The sequence below is a fragment of the Oncorhynchus masou genome, chromosome 31, assembly GCF_036934945.1.
Source record: "Oncorhynchus masou masou isolate Uvic2021 chromosome 31, UVic_Omas_1.1, whole genome shotgun sequence".
Lineage (NCBI taxonomy): Eukaryota > Metazoa > Chordata > Actinopteri > Salmoniformes > Salmonidae > Oncorhynchus > Oncorhynchus masou.
In genome coordinates, this window is record NC_088242.1 from 77,419,550 (window position 1) to 77,440,297 (window position 20,748).

General features: G+C 42.6%; 1 protein-coding gene across 1 annotated transcript in view; it reads left to right on the forward strand.

The window, feature by feature from the left end:
- LOC135524460 (potassium voltage-gated channel subfamily G member 4-like) overlaps positions 1–16,531 on the forward strand; it is a 30,849-nt gene extending 14,318 nt beyond the window's left edge. Inside the window, exon 3 of the mRNA XM_064952010.1 lies at positions 15,077–16,531. Coding sequence (XP_064808082.1) covers positions 15,077–15,946 — 870 coding nt within the window. The 3' untranslated portion in view covers positions 15,947–16,531. The remainder of the gene's footprint in view (positions 1–15,076) is intronic.
- The last annotated feature ends 4,217 nt before the right edge of the window (positions 16,532–20,748 follow it).

Below are 20,748 nucleotides of genomic sequence, written 5' to 3' on the forward strand. Positions count from 1 at the left end.
GCGCCAAGAAAAGTTTTTCAAATATGATCCTCGTTAAATTCAGAGACTCAGACTGGGGGAGTAATTGAATGGTGGTTTTATGTTCTTATTAGATTTTTTTGCAGTATATTTGAGTGGATTCTATGTGCTGTTTAATAGCCTCCCTCTCAGGGCAGCATTGCTCCCAGAGCATTAATCAGGAGGCCAGTGTAAACCAGCCCTGCATCTCTCCCTTCCTGCAGAGCTGATGTTAAAGACGGTCTCTACTCAGAAACAGCCTACTATCACCTGCATTAGAGCACTCTCACAGTCACCATCTGATTAAGTTATAGACTTGAGTGTGAGAGACAGGGATGGTGTTATAACCAATTTATTAAGTGTTAGGAGCTATTTTTATGATCAGACAGGGTGATGTTATAACCCATTTATTAAGTGTTAGGAGCTATTTTCATGATCAGACAGGGTGGGGTTATAACCCATTTATTAAGTGTTTGGAGCTATTTTCATGATCAGACAGGGTGGGGTTATAACCCATTTATTAAGCGTTAGGAGCTTTTTACATGATCAGACAGGGTGGGGTTATAACCCATTTATTAAGTGTTAGGAGCTATTTTCATGATCAGACAGGGTGGGGTTATAACCCATTTATTAAGTGTTTGGAGCTATTTTCATGATCAGACAGGGTGGGGTTATAACCCATTTATTAAGTGTTTGGAGCTATTTTCATGATCAGACAGGGTGGTGTTATAACCCATTTATTAAATGTTTGGAGCTATTTTCATGATCAGACAGGGTGGTGTTATAACCCATTTATTAAGTGTTTGGAGCTATTTTCATGATCAGACAGGGTGGGGTTATAACCCATTTATTAAGCGTTAGGAGCTTTTTACATGCTCAGACAGGGTGGTGTTGGGGTACTAGCCCAGCAGAGACTGGTTATATAGAAACATAGGAGAGTGATACGTACAGTAGATGTGGTTAGTAATCTAGGAAGAGACATGAGAGTGTGTTTGCCTTAGGTTGAGTCTCTCCTGCTTTCATCTTCCTGTTCTCTCCTACTCTCTCATTCCTCCAGTGTTACCACTGTTCATGGTGGATATTCATACTTCCTGTAGAAAATTATAGAAATGTTTTTTCCATCCTCCTCCATACCATCTTTGCTCTGTCCCAGTGATGGAGCTAGCCAATACCAGCTCGCTGGCAGCCACTCACACTTGACCAGTGAAGAAGACTCATTGAGAGAAACCAGAAGGGTCAGGTTATTTATAGAGTTGGAGACCGTAGGACTTGGGTTTAGGACTACATGTTGTAGCCCTTAACTTTCCTAAACTGAGCTATGTTTCTGTTTTGCTTCAGTCATTTGATTTCTACATATAAAACTCTTCAGCCCCATGCCTTACTCGTGGTTCATCTAAACGTAGGGATCCCATACACATGGCGGGTGATGGACAGGTGATAACAAGCCCATATATTACTTTTGTGAGTGTGTGTGTGTGTGCGCATGTATGTGTCCTATATATTTACTTGAGTTTGCTGTGGTTTTTCAGGACAGTCAGCAAACTTTGAACGGCAGTCCCTATGCATTATTTGTGTCCGGTTTCGACCTGTGCTTTTGAAGCGCTTATGCTCGGTTCTTTGTCCACATCCCATTCTCTCATTTTTCATTCTCCGAACGTAGACATACTCACTGAAACAAACAGTATCATTAATCAACAGCCTCATTTCACATGTAACAACATCAGTGAATTAAAGATTTTTTATGTTTTCTAAATTTGTATCGCTCTTTGTGCTTTCCTCTATATCAAATGGGGTATAAACAAGTCTCCATCTTAACTTTCTGTGCCGGGCTGGGATGTGGAAGTCAAGCAGACTAGACTGGTGGATGGGGCTGCTGAGACAGGATAAAGTAAACATATCTGTGGCTGACCCAATATACCTCGCTTCTACAGAGGTGTTTATGAGTCTCTCTTATGAGTCACACGCATGCACGCATGCACTCTCTCACACACACACACACACACACACACACACACACACACACACACACACACACACACACACACACACACACACACACACACACACACACACACACACACACCGAGGCACTCAGGCCTGCTCAGTGTCTGCATGTCTGGGCTTAAGAGCTGAGATGGAGATGGAACAGGGGATTTAGCTCTCTATAGAGCTGTGAAGTGTCATAGAGGAGTGAAGGAATGAGGTACTGTGGAGAGAGACAGAGCTGAAGTTTTGGGATGACTTATTTCTATAAGGAAGGACTATTATGGATATTACTGCCTATCTGGTCATACACTCAGTGTGTTAATGTGCTGTATGGTTGTCAAGTTGCATTTAGATAACGCATAAAACAGTATGAGTTTACTTTAATCTGTTAATATACAGCACATCACATATTTCTGCAGACAAGCTGTCATACACAGATGGACACTACAGTATAATTAATAGTGGATGTACTGTGGTTTGAAGGCTTCCCTGGTCATGTGGACGCCCAAGCCCGGCCCAGCCAGGTGTTGTTCCTCTGTGCTCAGTGAGACCTGTAGGGGAGACTGTGAGAGAGTTGTTCCCCATGTGTCTCCATTTCTCCCCCGGACCATAGTCAACAGCATTCAGGAAGCCCACTGCAATGCTGCTGTCCCCAGCTAACCAGAGCAGCACATCAGAATCTCATTCTGCCGGGAGCTAGACCGCAACCAAGTGCCGGGAGCTAGACGCAACCAAGTGCCTCATCTCTCTGCGATCAGGGCGCCCCAATGCCCCAGTGGGGACAGAGAGTATGCACAAGTATGTGTAAGTGTGTGTCTGTGTGCGTATGTTGAAGAAAAAAATCTATGTGCCTGTTGAACCTATGAGTGTTTGTTTTTTGTGTTAAAAGACATAACTCCCTTCTAGAAATGTGTTTCTATTTAAGGTACATAAAAAAAGAGAGCAGATGGTTCAGTCAGATAAGGCGCCTGCTACTGCTGTTGCTACTGCTATATGCCATGGCATTAATAGAGAGTTATGATATGTGGCGGGACCACATGCTTTCCATGTCACCTCATCTTTATCCATCCACTCATCCCACTTCTCACCCTGAGCGCACCATTTTTCTCCTCCATTAAGACACAAAGGGCTGTTAGTGGGAAAGCTGTTCTCTCCTGTGGGAGCCAGCCTGCCCAACCAGAGATATTGAGATAAATGCCTGTTAGGCTGGGTTACTATAAGCTCCGCTCCAGGTTAACACCATCCATATGTAGCTGGCACCTCAAAGTCTATACTACAGTGTCAGGAAAGTAGAGGCATTAGTGTGTTTGTCTGCCTCATCTAATGTACCCTGCATCAAGACTGGATTATAAAGATTAAAGATTTGGGACTGTTTGTGTGTGTGTGTGTGTGTGTGTGTGTGTGTGTGTGTGTGTGTGTGTGTGTGTGTGTGTGTGTGTGTGTGTGTGTGTGTGTGTGTGTGTGTGTGTGTGTGTGTGTCAATCTCTCAGTGTGTGAGTTATGTTTGAATCTGAGTCTAAGCACACGTGAGTTAGTGGTCATGTAACAGTTTGGCGTCTGGCTGTAGTTTTCCCTGGGTGTTACGCTACCCCAGGAAGTGAACAGACGAGTGGGGACATGATGAGACATTTGGGCATCCAAACCTCCGCTCCCCTTTGTGCTTCAGAGCTTGAAAAGTGAGTACAAGGTCACAGTGAAATATGTGTCCATTGGTACACAGTATGATGAAGGTCCTGTTGCAGGTAAACATGATGGATGAACTGAATGTAGTTTTGAGCTGAATCTTTCTGGTTTTCTCCCTCTCCTCTCAAAAATGTGTCCTTTGCTGTGCCGGAGGCCCAGAGGCAGCTGGAGAGTGGGGTAGTTATAGAGATGATCCAGCATGACACCTATATTTTAGCCCAAACAACTACCTCTTTCCCTACTGTATTTATTTAATTTATTTATTTTGCTCCTTTGCACCCCATTATTCTTATTTCTACTTTGCACATTCTTCCATTGCAAATCTACCATTCCAGTGTTTTACTTGCTATATTGTATTTACTTTGCCACCGTGGCCTTTTTTGCCTTTACCTCCCTTATCTCACCTCATTTGCTCACATCGTATATAGACTTGTTTATACTGTATTATTGACTGTATGTTTGTTTTACTCCATGTGTAACTCTGTGTCATTGTATGTGTCGAACTGCTTTGCTTTATCCTGGCCAGGTCGCAATTGTAAATGAGAACTTGTCCTCAACTTGCCTACCTGGTTAAATAAAGGGGAAATAAAAGAAAAAAATACAAATGATGATGAGCCTGGCAGCCTGGCAGCTCACTGCTGATATGAGAAGGAATGTAAAGAGAGACAGGGAGAAAGAATGAGAGAGAGATATAGTTAGGCGGGAAAGGAAGAGGTAAAGTTGCAGAGTCCGGAAGATGGAGGCTAGTGAAAGACAGTAGAGGCAGAAGCCAAGTTTATAGACCTTCTTCTATGACAGAGCAGCAGCACCTGGTTTGTGATCTATCCTCTTTGCTGCCGGCCCTTTTTACTGGCTTCACTTATTTATATTGCAGTCTAACTTCAATAAGAGGAGCTTCCTCTTGTTCCTCAGTGTCTCTATGCATAGAAACACACACAGAAATAAATGCACGAACGCACCCATACACACACACACTCGCCCAAACACACACAGCTCTTTGACAATCTATCCACATAATGAACTCACATTCACATACTGTAGGTGTAACAGTATTGCTTCTGTCCCTCTCCTCGCCCCTACCTGGGCTCGACCCAGGGACCCTCTGCACACATCAACACCTGATACCCACGAATCATTGTTACCCATCGTGCCACAAAAGCCACGGCCCTTGCAGGGCAAGGGGAACAACTACTTCAAGGTCTCAGAGCTTGTGACATCACCGGTTGAAACGCTATTAGCGCGCACCCCGTAAACTAGCTAGCCCTTTTACATCGGTTACATATGTACGCAGCCATAGACACATACAGTTATAACAGCAAACTAAACAACATTTTGCTCCTGCCCTATATACTGTACATAAACTTGGAATCACTGGTCACTTTAATAATGGAACAATAGCCACTTGAATAATGTTTATATAATGTGTACATACTGGTTTACTCATCTAATATGTATATAGTGTATTCTATTCTACTGTATTTTAGTCAATGCCACTCCGACATTGCTCAATCTAATATTTATATATTTCTTAGTTCCATTATTTTACTTTTAGATTAGTGTGTATTGTTGTGGACTGCTAGATACTACTGCACTATTTGAGCTAGGAACACGAGCATTTCGCTACACCCGGAATAACATCTGCTAAATATGTGTGTGACCAATTCAATTTCATTTGATTTGATGGTAAGGGAGTTCATCCGGATCCATATCCTTGTTAGAACTGCAGCACGTCTGAAGTACCTGGAGACAAGTGACAGTGCGAGAGGGACAAAATCATACAGTAAATCTGCTACATGGGCAATCACCAGATCAATACCACAAAAGGAGTTTTCACTCTTACAATCGTACTTAAGCTTCTCTTTTCCAGGGTGATGAGTCTGTGGGTGTCTTGACTGTGAAAAGAACACTTGACTGTTTTTAGAGCTCTATTGTTATTGCCTCTTATGTGAAGAGTTGGTCCTTCACAGAGAAATGTGCATAGTTTCACACTGCTAGACACACTAATCTCAGCACCTAGAACTGAATCAGCTAAGGCATGTACAAGAGACTATAAACACTAGGGGTTTTATTCAATCTGAACTTCAGCGATACATATTGAATAGAGCCCTAAAGGAGTGCCTTCAGAAAGTATTCTCACCCCTTGAATTTTTCAACATTGTTGTGTTACAAAGTCAATTAAAATGTATTTGATTTTTAAAAATTGTCTACGATCTACACAAAATGTCAAAGTGGAAGATCAATTCTACAATTAAATGAAAAACTAATGGAAAGTAAAACACTAATATATCTTAATAAGATAAGTATTGAACCCCCTGAGTCAATACTGCACATTTTAGAATCACCTTTGGCAGTGATTACAGCTGTGAGACTTTCTGAGTAAGTCTCTAAAAGCTGTGCACACCTGGATTGTACGATATTTGCACATTATTCTTTAAAACATTATTCCATCTCTGTCAAGTTAGTTGATTGATCATTGCTAGACAGCCATTTTAAAGTCTTGCCATAGATGGTCAAGCTGTAACTAGGCCACCCAGGAACAATCAATGTCATCTTAGTAAGCAACTCCAGTGTATATTTGTCCTTGTGTTTTAGGTTATTTTCCTGCTGAAAGGTGAATTTGTCTTCCAGTGTGTCACCCCCTGGCCTTAGTTATCTTTGTTTTCTTTATTATTTTGGTTAGGCCAGGGTGTGATATGGGTGATTTATGTGTTTTGTTTTGTCTTGTCTAGGGTTTCTAGATTTATGGGGTTGTGTTCAGTTTAGTTGTCTAGGTAAGTCTATGGCTGCCTGGATTGGTTCTCAATCAGAGGCAGGTATCTCTGATTGGGAACCATATTTAGGCAGCCATATTCTTTGGGTATTTTGTGGGTGATTGTTTCCTGTCTTTATGTTTACTGCACCAGATAGGGCTGTTTCGGTTTTCACGGTTCTTGTTTTGTAGTTGTGTTCATGTTTGAGTTTTTCTATTAAAACCATGGACACTTATCACGCCGCATAGTGGTCCTCCGATCCTTCTCACCTCTCTTCTTCAGACGAAGAGGAGGAAAACTGTGACACAGTGTCTGTTGGAAGTCTTCCTCTAGGATTTTGCCTATGCTTGGCTATTCTGTTTCTTTTTATCCTGACTAGGGCAAGGACCATGCTTGAAAATATGTGGTACTCAGTGATGCCCCAAACATAACGCTTTGTATTCAGGACAAAAAGTTTTTTTTTTTGCATTTTTCTTTTGCAGTATTACTTTAGTGCCTTTTTGCAAGCAGGATGCATATTTTGGAATATTTTATTAGTATTGTGGAGTAACTCCAATGTTGTTGATCCATTGTCAGTTATCTCCTATCACAGACATGAAACTCTGTAACTGTTTTAAAATCACCATTGGGTTCATAGTGAAATCCCCGAGGGGTTTCCTTTCTCTCCGGCAACTGAGTTAGAAAGGGTGCCTGTATCTTTGTAGTGACTGGGTGTATTGATACATTTTTTTAAATTTGATTTAAATTTGATTTAGGTCCGTTGAAAACATATAATTATTTACAATGACAGCCTACATGATCCAAAGTGTAATTAATAACACTAATAACTGTGACATGCTCAAAGGGATATTCAATGTCTGCTTTTGCGAACCACTTGCCTACTTTGTAAACCATTCTTTGCAAACTACACAGTCCATGTAACTTATTTTCTGACTGGTTAAGCACATTTTTACTCCTGAACTCATTTAGGCTTGCCATAACAAATGGGTTGAATACTTATTGACCCAAGACATTTCATCTTGTAATTATTTATTAATTTTTAAACATTTCTAAAAATATACTTCCACTTTTACATTATTGGGTATTGTTTGTAAATCAGTGATACAATCTCAATTTAATCCATTTAAAATAAATTCTGTAATATAACATTTTGGAAAAGGTCAAGCCGTAGACTCTATAGCCATGTAAACAAAGGATTTAATTAATCTTTCTTTTGCTTAACGGGATACCTCAGGATTTGGCAATGAAGACCTGTATCCACTTCCTCAGAGTTAACTTGTGGATACCATTTTAATTTATTTAACCAGGCAAGTCAGTTAAGAACAAATTCTTATTTTCAATGACGGCCTAGGAACAGTGGGTTAACTGCCTGTTCAGGGGCAGAACGACAGATTTGTACTTTGTCAGCTCGGGGTTTGAACTTGCAACCTTCTGGTTACTAGTCCAACGCTCTAGGCTACCCTGCCGCCCCAAGACTTGCGTGCAGTTTGAAGCTAACTGGCTTTAGTGCAATTGCTTGCTAGCTTTAGCGCAATGACTGGATGTCTATGGTAACTGCTAGCATGCTAGTTGATTCCATAGACTTCTAGTCATTGCGCTAACGCAATTTATCATTGGCACTCAAAACGACCTATAACTTCCTTCATACTTGATGCAGAGACATACAAATTGTATCCATGAGTTCATCTGACTTTGGGGAAGTAGATAAAGGGCTTCATGACTAATATCCCGAAGTATCCCTTCATTAATGGCTTAAAAACATGCATTGTACATGGTCAGAAGTCTCTCCCTCTCTCTTATCGTCAGATGTTTCAAAAGTGGTTTTCCTGAATGGCAGCTGATTTGAATTATTCAGCTTAATAATTGTTTAGATTTTGAACCAAAGCCTTGCAAATGAGTAGACAAATTTCACTCTAGTAATTGGGGTCCCATTGCGTGATAACTCCACTGCTATTCTGTTAGAAGCAGCTCTGAGAATGTTGCTAACCCTTTCTGAGGGTAGGTAGCTGTTGTACATGGCAGGCATATTATTCAGTTGCAGCTGTTGGTTGTAAAGTATGTTACTCTCATTTACTATTTTCAATGATTCTATTCTGTCACTATACCTGTCACGTTCCGACTTTGGAATTTTTCAATCCTGATCATGATGATGTGTTTTCCAGTCAGAGGCACTTTGGCAGCAGCCAGGTTGAACTGACTGCTGCTGTTGAAATGAAACGTCATTGACATTTGGTACAGAACGAGTCAGTAAGATAAGGTCAGAGGGAGTGCATTAGCTGTGAGTAATGAACCATTATGCAGATGAGTGGGAGAGTGGCACTCTGCCTTAATGTGCTCAATGTCCCAGAGTGTAAGGCAGATTTACCTCTCAGCTCAGGTCAGCTCTCTAAATGGATAGAGGTAGAGGTCATCAGATCCTCAAAAAGTTCTACAGCTGCACCATTGAGAGCATCTTGACGGTGCATCACTGCTTGGTATGGCAACTGCTTGGCATCCAACCGCAAGGTGCTACAGAGGGTAATGTATACGGCCCGGTACATCACTGGGGCCGAGCTACTGTACCTGCCACCCAGGACTTCTATACCAGTGGGTCAGAGGAAGGCCCTAGAAATTGTCAAAGACTCCAGCCACCCAGATCATGGACTGTTCTCTTTTCTACCACATGGCAAGTGGTACCAATGCACCATGTCTGGTACAAAAAGTACCCCCCAAGCCATAAGACTGCTAAATAGTTTATCAAATAGCTACAGAGACTATCAGCATTGACCCCCCTTTGCGCTAACTCTTTTGACTCATCACAAACGCTGTTGCCTCACTTTACCCCTACCTATACCTTATCATTTTACCCCTACCTATAAGTACATATCTACCTTAATTACCTCATACCCTTACCTCATAACCCTGCAAATCGACTTGCTACTGGTACCCTGTGTACTGTATATAGCCAAGTAATCATTACTCATTGTGTATTTATTCTTACTTATGCTTACTTATGGAAGAGACCATAAGTAAGCATTTCACTGTTAGTCTTCACCTGTTGTTAGCTAAACATGACAAATAAAATGTGATTTGATTTGACATTATAAGGTAGACAAGTCCCAGAAGGTTAAGAAATGAGCAATAGATGGACTGAATAATGGAAAGGAAGAGTAAAGGTTAAAGTTCCATTAGTGAAGAAATATTCCCAGATCCCTGTACTAGAGGAAATATTCCCAGATCCCTGTACTAGAGGAAATATTCCCAGATCCCTGTACTAGAGGAAATATTCCCAGATCGATGTACTAGAGGAAATATTCCCAGATCCCTGTACTAGAGGAAATATTCCCAGATCGATGTACTAGAGGAAATATTCCCAGATCCCTGTACTAGAGGAAATATTCCCAGATCGCTGTACTAGAGGAAATATTCCCAGATCCCTGTACTAGAGGAAATATTCCCAGAACGCTGTACTAGAGGAAATATTCCCAGATCCCTGTACTAGAGGAAATATTCCCAGAACGATGTACTAGAGGAAATATTCCCAGATCCCTGTACTAGATCCCAGATCCCTGTACTAGAGGAAATATTCCCAGATCCCTGTACTAGATATTCCCAGAACGCTGTACTAGAGGAAATATTCCCAGATCCCTGTACTAGAGGAAATATTCCCAGATCGATGTACTAGAGGAAATATTCCCAGATCCCTGTACTAGAGGAAATATTCCCAGATCGCTGTACTAGAGGAAATATTCTCAGATCCCTGTACTATAGGAAATATTCCCAGATCCCTGTAAATATTCCCAGATCCCTGTCGATTTGCAGGGTTATGAGGTAAGGGTATGAGGTAATTAAGGTAGATATGTACTTATAGGTAGGGGTAAAATGATAAGGTATAGGTAGGGGTAAAGTGAGGCAACAGCGTTTGTGATGAGTCAAAAGAGTTAGCGCAAAGGGGGGTCAATGCTGATAGTCTCTGTAGCTATTTGATAAACTATTTAGCAGTCTTATGGCTTGGGGGGTACTTTTAGAAAGCTAAGGTAAACGACTACCGCCCCGTAGCACTCACTTCCGTCATCATGAAGTGCTTTGAGAGACTAGTCAAGGACCATATCGCCTCCACCCTACCTGACACCCTAGACCCACTCCAATTTGCTTACCGCTCAAATAGGTCCACAGACGATGCAATCTCAACCACACTGCACACTGCCCTAACCCATCTGGACAAGAGGAATACCTATGTGAGAATGCTGTTCATCGACTACAGCTCGGCATTCAACACCATAGTACCCGCCAAGCTCGTCATCAAGCTCGAGACCCTGGGTCTCGACCCCGCCCTGTGCAACTGGGTACTGGACTTCCTGACGGGCCGCCCCCAGGTGGTGAGGGTAGGTAACAACATCTCCTCCCCGCTGATCCTCAACACTGGGGCCCCACAAGGGTGCGTTCTGAGCCCTCTCCTGTACTCCCTGTTCACCCACGACTGCGTGGCCACGCACGCCTCCAACTCAATCATCAAGTTTGCGGACGACACAACAGTGGTAGGCTTGATTACCAACAACGACGAGACGGCCTACAGGGAGGAGGTGAGGGCCCTCGGAGTGTGGTGTCAGGAAAATAACCTCACACTCAACGTCAACAAAACTAAGGAGATGATTGTGGACTTCAGGAAACAGCAGAGGGAACACCCCCTATCCACATCGATGGAACAGTAGTGGAGAGAGTAGCAAGTTTTAAGTTCCTCGGCATACACATCACAGACAAACTGAATTGGTCCACTCACACAGACAGCATCGTGAAGAAGGCGCAGCAGCGCCTCTTCAACCTCAGGAGGCTGAAGAAATTCGGCTTGTCACCAAAAGCACTCACAAACTTCTACAGATGCACAATCGAGAGCATCCTGGCGGGCTGTATCACCGCCTGGTACGGCAACTGCTCCGCCCTCAACCGTAAGGCTCTCCAGAGGGTAGTGAGGTCTGCACAACGCATCACCGGGGGCAAACTACCTGCCCTCCAGGACACCTACACCACCCCATGTTACAGGAAGGCGATAAAGATCATCAAGGACATCAACCACCCGAACCACTGCCTGTTCACCCCGCTATCATCCAGAAGGCGAGGTCAGTACAGGTGCATCAAAGCTGGGACCGAGAGACTGAAAAACAGCTTCTATCTCAAGGCCATCAGACTGTTAAACAGCCACCACTAACATTGAGTGCCTGCTGCCAACACACTGACACTGACTCAACTCCAGCCACTTTAATAATGGGAATTGATGGGAAATGATGTAAATATATCACTAGCCACTTTAAACAATGCTACCTTATATAATGTTGCTTACCCTACATTATGAATCTCATATGCATACGTATATACTGTACTCTATATCATCGACTGCATCCTTATGTAATACATGTATCACTAGCCACTTTAACTATGCCACTTTGTTTACATACTCATCTCATATGTATATACTGTACTCGATACCATCTACTGTATCTTGCCTATGCTGCTCTGTACCATCACTCATTCATATATCCTTATGTACATATTCTTTATCCCCTTACACTGTGTATAAGACAGTAGTTTAGGAATTGTTAGTTAGATTACTTGTTGGTTATTACTGCATTGTCGGAACTAGAAGCACAAGCATTTCGCTACACTCGCATTAACATCTGCTAACCATGTGTATGTGACAAATAAATTTGATTTGATTTAGAGGAAATATTCCCAGATCCCTGTACTAAAGGAAATATTCCCAGATCCCTGTACTAGAGGAAATATTCCCAGATTGCTGTACTGAAGGAAAGATTCCCAGATCTCTGTAGTGTAGAAAATATTCCCAGATCGCTGTACTAGAGGAAATATTCCCAGATCGCTGTAGTGTAGGAAATATTCCCAGATCCCTGTAGTGTAGAAAATATTCCCAGATCCCTGTAGTGTAGGAAATATTCCCAGATCCCTGTAGTGTAGGAAATATTCCCAGATCGCTGTAGTGGAGGAAATATTCCCAGATCCCTGTAGTGTAGGAAATATTCCCAGATCCCTGTAGTGTAAAAAATATTCCCAGATCCCTGTAGTGCAGAAAATATTCCCAGATCCCTGTAGTGTAGGAAATATTCCCAGATCCCTGTAGTGTAGGAAATATTCCCAGATCCCTGTAGTGTAGGAAATATTCCCAGATCCCTGTAGTGGAGGAAAGATTCCCAGATCCCTGTAGTGGAGGAAATATTCCCAGATCCCTGTAGTGTAGGAAATATTCCCAGATCCCTGTAGTGGAGGAAAGATTCCCAGATCCCTGTAGTGGAGGAAATATTCCCAGATCCCTGTAGTGGAGGAAATATTCCCAGATCCCTGTAGTGGAGGAAAGATTCCCAGATCCCTGTAGTGGATGAAAGATTCCCAGATCCCTGTAGTGGAGGAAATATTCCCAGATCCCTGTAGTGGAGGAAATATTCCCAGATCCCTGTAGTGGAGGAAAGATTCCCAAATCCCTGTAGTGGAGGAAATATTCCCAGATCCCTGTAGTGTAGGAAATATTCCCAGATCCCTGTAGTGGAGGAAATATTCCCAGATCCCTGTAGTGGAGGAAAGATTCCCAGATCCCTGTAGTGGAGGAAATATTCCCAGATCCCTGTAGTGTAGGAAATATTCCCAGATCCCTGTAGTGGAGGAAATATTCCCAGATCCCTGTAGTGGAGGAAATATTCCCAGATCCCTGTAGTGGAGGAAAGATTCCCAGATCCCTGTAGTGTAGGAGGAAAGATTCAGAAAATATTCCCAGATCCCTGTAGTGGAGGAAATATTCCCAGATCCCTGTAGTGGAGGAAATATTCCCAGATCCCTGTAGTGGAGGAAAGATTCCCAGATCCCTGTAGTGGAGGAAATATTCCCAGATCCCTGTAGTGGAGGAAATATTCCCAGATCCCTGTAGTGGAGGAAATATTCCCAGATCCCTGTAGTGGAGGAAAGATTCCAAGATGCCTGTAGTGGAGGAAAGATTCCCAGATCTCTATAGTGGAGGAAAGATTCCCAGATCCCTGTAGTGTATGAAATATTTGCCAGATCTCTGTAGTGGAGGAAAGTTAAAGTCCTACAGAGAGAAGGACAAATCTCCCCTCCAGTGGCCAGATGCATGATAGCCTGTGAGAGCTGGAGGGACAGTGACTAACCTCTCAACACAGAGGCCAATAACCCTACAGCAGGCCATAGGTCAGAGCAGCCCTGACTCTACCACCACTGCCCTGAAAAGGAAGGCAGGAGACACACAGGAAGATAACACTGACTTTACACTTGACTTTACACCATTCCAGTCCCTCCTAGTAGGCTTTGGAGCATGCATGCCTTTTAATTGTACTCTCCATTGGCCCGTAGAAGGGGTACACACACTTGACAGGGGATTAATGGCAAACACACATACAACAGAATGTGTACTGCAAACGCTGCATATGTCAGCTCAATCGGAAATTACCTTTAAATTTATATTGCACAATCTGTAACGCTTCAGCATGGACGGCAGGTAGCTTAGTGGTTCGAGAGTTGGGCCAGTAACCGAAAGGTTGCTAGATTGAATCCCCGAGCTGACAAGGTAAAAACCTGTAATTCTGCCCCTGAACAAGGCAGTTAACCCACTGTTCCTAGGCCGTCATTGTAAATAAGAATTTGTTCTTATCTGACTTGCCTAGTAAAATAAAGGTTACATGAAAAGGACAGCAACACAATTAGACCCAACCAAATCATGAGAAAACAAAAGGATAATTACTTGACACATTGTAAACAATTTACAAAAAAACAGAGCAAACTAGAATACTATTTGGCCATAAACAGAGTACACATAGGCAGAATACTTAATTTGATACACATATTTCCCTCAGATTACACAGACCCACAAAGAATTCGAAAACATACCCAATTTTGATTAACTCCCATATCTATTGGGTGACATACCACAGTGTGCCATCACAGCATCAAGATTTGTGACCTGTTGCCACAAGAAAATCGCAACCAGTGAAGAACAAACACCATTGTAAATACAACCCATATTTATGTTTATTTCTTTTCCCTATTGTACTTTAAATATTTGCACATAATATGAACTTTTGTGAGTGTAATGTTTACTGTAATTTTTGGGGTTTATTTCACTTTTGTTTATTATCTATTAAACTTGCTTTGGCAATGTAAACATATGTTTCCCACTCCAATAAAGCCCCCTTAAATTGAAATTGATTTGAGAGAGAGAAATTAGGGCGAGAGATGTGTGAGAAGAAGAGAAAGTGGGGGAGGGAGGTGATAAATAAGAGGGTGTTTGTGTGAGGGATGAGACAGGGAAAGTGTGTGTGCGTGCGTGCGCCTGTGTAGCTGGCTGGGAATAGTATTTTTACTGGCCTATGAGTGTTTAATTACCTGCCCCTCCCAAGGCAGTTAAAGGGAATTCTGTCCTGTTTGTCTTTTGTGTTCGTGTTCAGAGTGTGTCGAATTAATCTTTGATCCTGCCTAATGAATTGATTGCTTCCCACTTATCTATTTGTGTAGCATGTAGAGTAGGTGTAAGCTGATATATTAATTACTAGATGGTTATCTAACCCACTGATATCTGTCCCTCCCCTTGTGTGTCCTTCTCTCTACCTACTCCTCTCTCTCTCTCTCCCTCTCCCTCTCCCTCTCCCTCTCTCTCTCTCTCACAGGGTGAGTGTTCTCAGAAGTGTCGCAATATGTTCATTGTGGAGACAGTGTGTGTGGCCTGGTTCTCCCTGGAGTGGATCCTGCGCTTCATCCAGGCTCGCAGCAAGCTGGAATTCATCCGTGGGCCCCTCAACGTCATTGACGCCATGGCCATCTTGCCCTACTACGTGTCCCTGGTGGTGGATGAAGATGACCCGGCCATGGACCATGAGAAGGCCGGAGGGACCAGCTACCTGGACAAGCTAGGCCTGGTGCTGAGGATCCTGAGGGCCCTAAGGATCCTGTATGTGATGAGGCTGGCCCGTCACTCTCTGGGCCTGCAGACCCTAGGCCTAACGGTGAGGAGGAGCACCAGAGAGTTTGGCCTGCTGCTGCTCTTCCTGTGTGTGGCCGTCACCCTCTTCTCCCCGCTGGTCCATCTGGCTGAGAGTGAGCTGACCGGAGTCGAGGACTTCAGCAGTATCCCTGCCTCCTATTGGTGGGCCATCATCTCCATGACGACGGTGGGCTACGGAGACATGGTGCCACGTAGCATCCCGGGCCAGGTGGTGGCGCTGAGCAGCATTCTGAGTGGCATCCTCATCATGGCCTTCCCTGCCACCTCCATCTTCCACATGTTCTCTAAGAGCTACCAGGATCTCAAGCGGGAGCATGACCGCCTGTTTAAGGAGGAGTGTGCGGCGGCAGCGGCCTTAGCGGCAGCCAGCGGGGAGGGCCAGGAGGGGAGCGAGGACTTCCCGCCCCCAGGGCTGCGCCATATTTGTCCAGACACGGAGAGCACTCGCTCTCTGGAGTCCCTGTCCTTGCTGGAGAATGGTGTTGAGGCTAACCAGCGTAGCCACAGCCCCAGGCTGCCAGCAGGAGCCTTTTAGACAGTCAAACATACCCCACCTGTCCTGGCCCACATACTGGGGACAGGGAGGCCTCAGCAGGCTCACTCATCATAGACTTAATAGATGATGCAGTAAAATATCCAATCCAAAGTCATTTGTTTCTCTCCATTGCTTTCTTCTCTCTTCAAAAATATTGCGTAGTTCACTCACCACATACTTGTTTTCATTTTCGTTTCAATCTCTGTCTGAGATCAGAAGGTCCAGAAGGACAAATGGAAGCCGTAGCCACCTGTCAACCCTAGACATCTGTACTGAGCTCAAGTGATTTTATTTTTGAGAGGCTTTAAAAGCTGTACTTAAAAGACCTCAGATATCATACTGGATGGTTCTGACTCTCACGTGCTGGATAAGTCCTCTCTCTTTAGCTGCAACAAATGCAAAGATACACACAGACGACCCTGGATTTGGCTGCTTGAGTGTTTGGAGTCACGGAGATGGAGTTATTTGCCACCGCACGCTTCGACAAGCAGTGATCATAGAGCTTTTATAACCTGCTTGAGAAAGAGAGACATCTGTGTAGAATTAACTTTGTAAGGCTCTAAATAAAAACACAAGTGATCTCAACTACGCAGTCGTTGTTTTTTGTCTTTCTGGGAAGATATATGGGTGATTCTACAGAAGTGGTACAAATTGCAGTTCCACCCCCAAAAAACGATAAAACATAATAATTAAGTATCCAAACATACGTTCTAATTACATTTATATGTTCTAATTAAATCCAAGGCAATAATAAACATATTGTTAAATTATACATCTATTTGATAAAGCATGCAGCATCTGAGCAGGGACCGTGGTCGCGTTCCACTGCTTAGAAGTTGCATGCATCAACCAATGGTTGTGTGCCACGTCATCGATTGTGTCATCAACTGACAGATTGCTACAACATATGATGTGGTTAGCTGATAGGTAAAATACCTATCCAGGCATTGTAAGATCTGTCAACGTCTAAGAAGTGAAACACGACCAATATCTGTTGTGCTTCTCATGGCAATGTCATCTCTCTGAGTCTACCTTTAAATTAAAGTCAATCTCAATGTGACCTGACAGAATCAGAAGGTTGATAACCCTCTAATATTGCTTTGAATTTGCTTTATGATCCAATCTTCTCCAATCACACGAGACTCTTGTAAACTTATAATTATCTGAATATGGCCAGCCTATTTTTTACAATGATGTAAGACGTTATAGAATGTAACATACTTGAACAGTTGGCATGTTACCCTTACACTGTAAATCCATCTTCATAGCTGGGCATCGAGATTGTAATTTGAGTACTGAGTCATTGTAATCATGATGGTTAATTTGGACATATTAGCTGTGTAAAAAAAATGTTTACCCCCTTTTTCTCTCCATTTTCTTGATTACAATCTTGTCTCATCATTGCAACTCCTCAATGGGCTCTGGAGAGGTGAAGGTCGAGTCATGCATCCTCCGAAACATGACCTGCCATGCCACGCTTCTTATCACCCTCCCGCTTAACCCGGAAGTGAGCTGAACCAATGTGTCAGAGGAAACTGATGAGCGAGGTTTGCCTGCAGGCGCCTGTCCGCCACAAGGAGTCGCTAGAGCACGATGAGCCAAGTAAAGCCCCCCCGGCCAAACCCTCCCCTAACCCAGACGACGCTGGGCCAATTGCATCCTATGGGACTCCCTGGTCACGGCAGGTTGTGACACAGCATGGGTTCAATCCCAGGCTGTAGTGACACCTCAACACTGCAATGCAGTGCCTTAGAACGCTGCGCCAATCAGGAGGCACTAGCTGTGTCTTTTAACTGCACTGGTGGATGGATGCCTCTTCACATGCACAAAACCTAGCTATAAAGATGCTTTTAGCAATACAGCTCATTAATTATTGCTCTATAAGGCTATTGACATATCACTTCTTCAGATCAATTGGTCTATCAAAAGTCATCATTCATGTCTAAAGCCACAGTCATTGATACTATTGTTCCTCTCTCTCTGGACTCTTGGAAAAATGTGGGTATGTCAGCAGCCACTCAACCAGATCTCTTGGTAGGTTATTTTAATTTATCACTTCTAACCATTTTATTTTGTCTTATTTCATTCATGCTCGCAGTCGACAAAACTTAATTATGCAGAATGCAGTTACATTTAGATAAATGCTTAAAAAAACACAGGATACTACGTTCAATTAAAAAGGTCCTAACCAATTACAGTTTAAAAGTCTATTTGGTTATTAAAAAGTCTGATGGCAGTGGCTATGGTCAAATTTTTCAGTCTATTAAGTTCTTGCATTGATGCTGGACAGTTGACTCTGGTTGCGGAGGACTCTGCCAGTGCTGTATCCCCTTCTCTGTGGTAGGATCATGTAGCGGGTAGTCAGGTTGGTGCATGTCAGTGAACAATCTTTAATTGGACTCGATGTATAAAGACCGATTGAAAAGTTGGAAAGTACTTCTATAGCAACTTAAAGTTTTGTGGTGGGAGAACCCACTAAAAGAAATATGATGTTGGATTGTAATGCAGCAAAATCTCATGATTTGACCAATTTGACTTCAGATTCTGATGTTTGTCCAAGTTCAGGGTTAAGGTTTGCGATATGGTTAAACATTTAATGAGTGCCTATCACACGACCAAGAGTTCGGAGTTCGGAGTTTGCGGATTACAGCCATCGCGATCCCTGTCCACAATGCCCTAGCAAAACCCAAGCCTACTTAATGGTAATAGCGCTCACTGTTGTCCCTAGTGGCTGGTTTGGAAATCATCTCCCGACGTCCTGGGTACCTGGACAGACGTCCAATTTCAACGTGGATCTTCAGCGACCTGTCTGTGTAAATGTTAAGTGAAAAGTCAAGCTACTTGGGTATTAATCGATGGGAGTTCCGCTTCTTTTAATGACTGCATTAACTGTCCAGTTGTGCCGTCTCATTTGGTGGCTGGCATTGATCCAAACCATAAAGTATATAACACCAGATGTATATGAAAAAAATCATAGGAATTGTCTCACCCATGTGCACACAATACCCCATAATGACAAAGTGAAAACATGTTTTGAAGCATTTTTGCACATTTATTTAAAATTAAATACAGAAATATCGAATCTACGTAAGTATTCACACCCCTGAGTTAATACATGTTAAAATCACCTTTTTGCAGCAATTACAGCTGTGAGTCTTTCTGGGTAAGTCTCTAACAGCTTTGCACACAGGGATTGTACAATATTTGCTAACTATTCTTTAAAAAATTATTCAAGCTCTGTCGAGTTGGTTATTCATCATTGCTAGACAGCCATTTTCAAGTCCTGCCATAGCTTTTCAAGCCAATTTAAGTCAAAACTGTAACTAGGCCACTCAGAAACATGTAATGTTGTCTTGGTAAGGAATTCCAGCATATATTTGGCGTGTTACAGGTTATTGTAATGTTGAAGGGTGAATTGGGAAGACGATTGACCCAGGTTTTCCTCTAGGATTTTGCCTGTGTTTAGCTGTGTTCCATTTATTTTTATCCCAAAAAACTCCCTAGTCCTCCTTGCCGATGAAAAGCATACCCATAACATGATGCAGCCACCACCATGCTTCAAAATATGGAGAGTGGTACTCAGTGATGTGTTGTGCTGGATTTGACGAAAACATAAGGCTTTGTATTCAGGACATAAAATAAATGTATTTGCCACATTATTTTGCTGTTTTACTTTAATGCCTTTTTGAAAACAGGATGCATGTCTTGGAATATTTGTATTATGTACAGGTGTCCTTCTTTCCACTCTGTCATTTAGGTTAGTATTGTGTAGTATTTAGGTTAGTATTGTGAAATAACTACAATATTGTATAGCCATCTTCAGTTTTCTCTAATCACAGCCATTAAACTCTAATTGTTTTAAAGTCACCATTGGCCTCATGGTGAAATCCTTTCCTTCCTCTCTCCGGCAAATGAGTTAGGAAGGACACCTGTATCTTTGCAGTGCCTGGGTGTTTTGATTAACCATCCAAACTGTAATTAATAACTTCTCAAAGAAAAATTCAAATGCTCAAAGGAAAATTCAATGTCTGCTTTTTTTTTACTCATCTACCAATACCACTATACCAGCACCCTTCGTTGCGAGGCATTGGTTAAATTTGTCTTTGAAATTCACTGCTCGACTGAGGGATCTTAGACATTTGTATGTGTGGGGTACAGAGATGATCCTCCTCAGTGAATCTCAGAAAAATAAAAATAGTTAAACATTTAAAAAAGTATATTTTTTAGATAAAACTATACTAAACATATTCACGTCACCAAAATAATTAATTAAAAAACACTGTTTTGCAATGAATGTCTTCAGTAACCTTAACAACAATCTCTGGGGTAGCACTATTGTGTAGCTGGACAGCTAACTTCCATCCTCGTCTGGGTACAATGACTTCAATACAAAACCTAGGAGGCTCATGGTTCTCACCCACTTCCATAGACTTACACAGTAATTATGACAACTTCCGGAGGACGTCCTCCAACCTATCAGAGCTCTTGCAGCATGAACTGACATGTTATCCACCCAAACAAAGAATCAGATAATGAATCTAGTACTGACAGCATACGCTACAGCGAGCTAGCACTGCAGTGCACAAAATGTGGTAAGTAGTTGACTCGAAGAGAGAGAAAGCCAACAGTTGAACAGTTTTGAACAAGAGAGAGGGGGAGAGAGAGTGTATCCGTTAAACTGCTTGCTGTACACTCTACTACATGATTGTAGCGGGTTTACTAACCCGTTAGTTCTAGTAGCTATGTTGACTTTTTGCCTTGTCACAGAGAGCTGTGATGTTGCACAGTGAAGTCCACAAGTG